This window comes from Branchiostoma belcheri, unplaced genomic scaffold, assembly GCF_001625305.1.
Source record: "Branchiostoma belcheri isolate BF01 breed outbred unplaced genomic scaffold, Haploidv18h27 scaffold14, whole genome shotgun sequence".
In the NCBI taxonomy this organism is placed as follows: domain Eukaryota; kingdom Metazoa; phylum Chordata; class Leptocardii; order Amphioxiformes; family Branchiostomatidae; genus Branchiostoma; species Branchiostoma belcheri.
Window position 1 is genome coordinate 4,290,443 of NW_017802824.1, and position 6,000 is coordinate 4,296,442.

At 40.5% G+C, this 6,000-nt stretch overlaps 1 protein-coding gene across 1 annotated transcript in view; it reads right to left on the bottom strand.

The window, feature by feature from the left end:
- LOC109464572 (hemicentin-1-like) overlaps nt 1-6,000 on the bottom strand; it is a 64,280-nt gene that overhangs the window by 46,306 nt on the left and 11,974 nt on the right. Inside the window, exon 10 of the mRNA XM_019761577.1 lies at nt 2,412-2,542. Coding sequence (XP_019617136.1) covers nt 2,412-2,542 — 131 coding nt within the window. The remainder of the gene's footprint in view (nt 1-2,411; nt 2,543-6,000) is intronic.

Consider the following 6,000-nt stretch of genomic DNA (forward strand, 5'->3'; position numbering starts at 1 on the left):
ACACATTACCCTGCCACTAATGGATTGCATACTATAGATTTTAGCTCTCCTTACTCGTCATATCAAAATGTTTTTCCTTGGTAGTAGCATGGCACTTCTATAGACGTCACCTACCGAGTGTTCACAGAAATGCAGTTAGTTTTTGCTACAAGCTTGTGGGCTGGAGATTGTTGCCTTCGCCGATGGCCTTTAACACAAAGCAGATGCTTCACGGGGTGTGACTTTATGAGCAGAATTTTAGAGTAATTCTTCTTCAGGGTGTCTGACTCAATATCATCCACATTGTCGTGACGACCTCATGTTCACCCGTCGGGATCGCGTGACAAACTTTTCCATGACGTCAACAGTTCTGGGCGGTAGCCTCTTGCCTGTGCTGTCTTTTATTGTAGTAAGAATTGCGCAGAATGTAAATGTCCTCGTCACGAAGCTTGTCCCTTTCTGCCGAGGAGTGGTCATAGCCCGCGTCATTGCTACCTAGAAAATACAAAAATCGTACACAACGTAGCACTGTGGACAAAGTTTACGAACATATATCTAACTGTATACTGTTATAACTCGTGCATTGCTAATGGTAAGAAAAACCTTGTTGCGTTTAAATTATGATTACGAGAAGGCTAATTGCAGGTACAATCAACACTGTATGAAAAAAGAAAATACAATGGTATTGAGAGACTATGTCGAACATTATACTACATTCTACAACATACATGGTACTAGTTTTGCTGGATCAAAAACGCAACTTTTAGAAAAATGGACAAGCTTTTTTTGTGAAGAAATGAACATGCAAGAGAACACAACGCACTAGGAATGCTGCTCTGGTAACCAAACCTATTCTAGCCACCGAATTTCTTTCGTCCTCTTCGCAAATAAGACAAAAAGAATCTAAGCAGCTAAAGTGGGTTTGGTGACCAGAATAGAGCATGATTCATATCTGTCAACTAAAACCAAAGCATGTGGAAAATATGACTGATAAGAGTTATTACGTCTGTCTTATTATCTTACTTGCAGAAACAGGTTGGCCACTCAAGAGTTGAATTAATATAGAGCAGTATCTTGTAGATTAAGCTTTGATTGATGAGTTTCCTTCCCTTAAATGATAAACTGGTAGAGAGCATCGTTTTAATAAAGCAAAGATTGAAGGGTCGCTCTTCCTAACAGTGATGATAAGCTACTATATTAGCGTGATAGCATGATAATGACGCATTTGAGGAGAACATCAAATGTAGTTCACTCTTTTCTGACGCCGTAATATAATTTTCCAGCAATTTGGATAGAAATCGCCATGTGGCGCTTCATTGTATCTTGGGAATGGCGCATGTTCCCGTTGTAAGGCCTTGTAACTATGTACAAAAATTTACCTTTAGAATATGACTTCCATGTATAGAATTCTTCTCACTATCAAAATCTGTGCCATTGATGCATTTTTGTCTGTAACACAGCCAGTAGAATTAGTGGCGCCAAGAGACTGGGATAACCTTTACAGAATAATTGCCATAATTGATGAATGAGAAGTATTCTTCCATGGCAGTGGTTGCATTGCCCCTATAATGTTGCTGCCTAACCAGAAAATCGATGGGAATATCCAACCATGCGAGCGGCAATTGTTTTCTAATAAACCCGGCGTTCATCGCACCATAATGGCCTTCCAGAAGTAATAAACGTTGATTTTAAAGTAATGTGTGTTATAATGAGACAGACAAGATGTGGCGGTGCTTTACGCTAGTCTGACTGCCTCACATCTAAGCTTACAGTGCTATCACAGAGTCCATTGCATGCTCATGGACTGTGTTTTCCCCCTGAGTGATAAATGTGGAGAATTAACGTCAAGTCCCTGGCTTATTTTTAAGATCATCAACAGAAAATAACATCTAGCGTAGTGGATACTATGAACATATGTAGCATCTACAGGCATCATAGCGATTTCATATTGAATTGTTGAATCAAATAAGACCTGATGCAAAAAATGTGTTAAGAAATGGCAGCAAATGTCAATATCAGACAGATTTTCTCACATTTGTTGGGGGTGGGTGGGTTAAAGTCCTGATATTGCATTTGATGCCTTTAAAGCTGTTGCCTACACTAGCAACAATTACAAACCACGAATATAGTCATTTTAGTTATTAAAAACAATATTGGATAACAAATATCGTAGGAAAAAGCGTATAAAGATTCCACTCTTTTTCCAATGTGGTAAACAATACTTTTACAGCATTGGCAGAGCATGTCAAAACAACATGTCAAAATGGCAACGTTCCAAGCTCCCAACAGTTCCAAGAAAATCCGTCTAAATTTCCCAGCTATTCTTGAAAAAAAAGCCAAGCAACTTTTTGGGTAATGCATCTTGAGCGAAACGCCAATTTAAAGGTAATCTTGCAGTTGTTTGTTCCTATCCACGGATAGCTGGTACTTACTGGAATACGATAGACCGGATGTGTATGGAGACTTGTCTACTTTCGGAGGAGGCCGAGGTCTGGGTGTTTTGTCGAAGTGTTGCAACTCTATTACATTCTTTTGATTCATAGTATCCGTCTTTGTACTGTGTCTGTAATCAGAAAACAAGAAAATAAATCTATATTGTGCTTACAACGTGATATTTGGGACGTTCACAGTACAACAAATGGTATTAGTTTCAAACTAATTGTCTAAAATCCGATGTACTCTGCTCAGATGTCGATACGGTGCTAGAAAAAATAATTGTTATTACCCTTGAGTCTTTCTACATGCAAAGCAGATGTCATTGACCGATAACAAACAATGATCCGAGTATTGAATAGACAGTACGAGTGTTTCCTGCTATTGCTTTTTCAACAAGAGTTGTCACATAGAAACGACTGAGGGTTAGGAGGCTGCAAGGTGCGTTTCCCGATAGCACGCCACTGTATGAAAAACCACGTTTTCAAGAGTTTCCAGTCCCGCACACGCTCGTGAAATTCGCCGTGTCCTGGTCGCGTCCATGGATTTCCGGGCTCCGCGTGTACGGCCCCGGATATTTCCTTACACTCCCGGATTCGTGCTCGCCGTGCACGTGCACGGAAATTTACGCCCCGCACACTTGGCGTGTGTTGGGGAGCGGCTAACAATAAGGGGTAATTAGGTACTGCGTGTATTCCTGTTTCAGGTGATAATTACTTGAACCAAAGTTGCCAGCACTTTATCTAAGCAAATTAGATATGGAATGATCAAGGATTGTTAATACAACATTTGAACCTATGCGTCCTTGGCTTGATTTATCGTGATGTCGTCCACACGACAAAGCACATTTGAGCGTAGGGCGCCCCGACGCTGGGGTTATATGACCTACTCGGTCAAAATGACCTAAATCTACACTCCGGTCTAAATCTGAATTTTTTATTTTGGAAATAATAGTTTATCCGTGAGGTTCATTACCATGATGTAATCAAACGCTTGACTAAAGGGGTTTGAACTAACATGACCTGATCAGTTTGTTATGATTTTTAGGTACATGTATGGGTAATAATATGCAAGCTTTACATTGTAGTTCGGTCGATGTGTATTGCGATGTGTCTGACATGGCGTCCGTTTATGTGAATAGCCTTTGTGTAAACAAAGGGAGAACTCACAGCGTCCCCATGCCTGGTAAAATACTGAAATCCAGCAAAACAAGTCAACCCTCATGACATTAATTGTGGATTTTGGATACATTTACAAAGAGTAAGGTTATGTTGGAGTTGAAGTGCGGTTTTATTTCACTTAGTGAGCGACAAGTTGTGTAATTCTAGAACGAATAAAGCCATGTAATCATGACGAATTAGAATTATGAAGATCATTTGTCTGCCTTGAAATAAATACATTCACACAATCAGAAACATCCTATCATCCAAGTGTTCGGATTGCACAGGCGATTTAACTTAAAACCTATAATATAAAAACAAGATGGTTGTAGTATTGAACGCGATCACGTGATTATATGACTGACGACCAATCCTACCTCGCTCTCGCCGGGACCAGCCAATAAGAGACGCGATGCTTTGTTTTGGTGGGTCGTTTGAATCTTGCTTTGTCACAACGACGGTTTGCTTTTTCAAAACACGTTTGTCTCGGCTTGCAAAGATTACTAGTATGTTCCTGAACTAAAATGGCGTCAAACATTCCGTTCTGTTACTTCGTTTTCGCAACGGAAGAAATGACTCTACTACATTGATAGGACAACACCGCAACGAACCAGCAAACCGACAGGAGGAAGGGTAAGCTAAAACAAGGATACTATTATATATACGGCACTATCGTTACATATATCTTAAACATGTTGTTTAAAAACCTTGGCTAAGTTGTGCCTACGGCAGAAATATTTATTTTGGCAAGAAGTGTACACTATTTTTTTACTGATTAATAACATAGTTTATTATTTCTACTTAGAAGTACATCGATATAGTTTGTATGTTGCTCAGAACATATGTACTTTTTTCAGGCGCGGATTTGGGATACTTTGAGACGATTTGAAGAAACTTTATCGCCAGGCTGTCGGAGAGCTCAGAAAAGAAAGAAAGAAAAGCGACTGCAGTCACACAGAAGAGGGTGAGTCTATGCAAATGTATATCTTTGCATACGAAAGCCGACAAGGCTCTTGACAATTTGAATTGTTGTGTTTGTATTGTTCCCATGATTACAATGAAAAGAAACAAGTAGACGTTGATGCTTGATGAATGGAGCCTTTTCATCTGGACAAAATTGTTGCTGTCTGCGCTAAAAACATTCGTTAAAAATGATAAATGACTTCTCCTCGAAATGTGTCCATACAGACGTCCGCATCTTTGCCAGGCTTGTTTAATAAAACGTCTAGTACATGTACACGTAACTTCAAATGAAATTCAAAAATGCCTTCGACTTTTGACTTAGATTTCGTTTTTCCTATGTCCTGCAGGCCAGGCTGGAGGCAAACAGGCAGACTGCACACCCAGGCTCAGATCTAAAGGCGAGGGTGCTGTGTTAAAGCGCCCGGCAGGCTCCGACGACCCAGGCCGGCCCCGCTGCACTCCCGCCCGGGGTGCACCCCGCGCCCAGCACGCCGCTCCGGCCTGACTGCGATCACAACCGACACCAACACCACGCCATCCCGCAGACAGACATGGGGCAGTTTGTCCTTCCAGGATTAAAACATTTCGCTATGGTCCCCTGAAGGGAGGGGGGGGGCATACCTCCTGGCCTTCAATCTACAACTAAGCCTCATTTTGTAGAGGCGACAACGCAAACTTTACGAAACCGACAGCTTGTCTTTAACGACATTGTAAATTGAATACGTGTTCATGTAATTAATTTCTGAGCAAATGATTCTTTTTTGTAATGACGTGATATTGTTTCTGCCAAGCCTCATTTAACTTCATGTTAGGTCTGCCATTATGTTTTTGCTACACGTACATGTATTTTGAAGAACTTTGTTTGAGGCCTTCTTTGTTTATTGAAAATTTAGTCTTTTGACTGTTTGTGTAAGCGCCATTCACTTTCATGATCTGAGGGCTATTTTCCTCTTTTAACCTGATGATATGTCAGAATTAGTTACTTTTTGACATTTTTGCTAAAATGGACTTCTATTTGGAGGTGACTGTGATGAGATGTGATGTTAGTTTACTTTTTAAAGTTAGAGAAATCTGTTAATTACTAGTAATTTCTGAGTTTACACCGGGTCCAACGATTTTAAAAGTCTAGTCCCTGGAAGGCTAGTTCGGGAAAAAGCTATTGTTTCTATGTTTCGGCTACACATTTTTGTAAAGTACCAGGTTACATTATTGTATAGTGTTAGCATAGTACATAACGTGTATACACTATACATAGAGCGTTATTTTTGTCAATCTGTAAATGGCGATCCTGTTTATACCAATAAAACGATGAATGAAGTATAAACATGTATTACTTTTTTTTATGAATGAAATGTGTTCCTAAAACATCGAAATGTGTCCCGGGAGCGGGGGAAGCGATTTCTCGGGAGCCGGGCAGCGAAGCCCCGGGAGCGAGGGAACGGGGGGTCCCGTAGTGGGTGCGAGT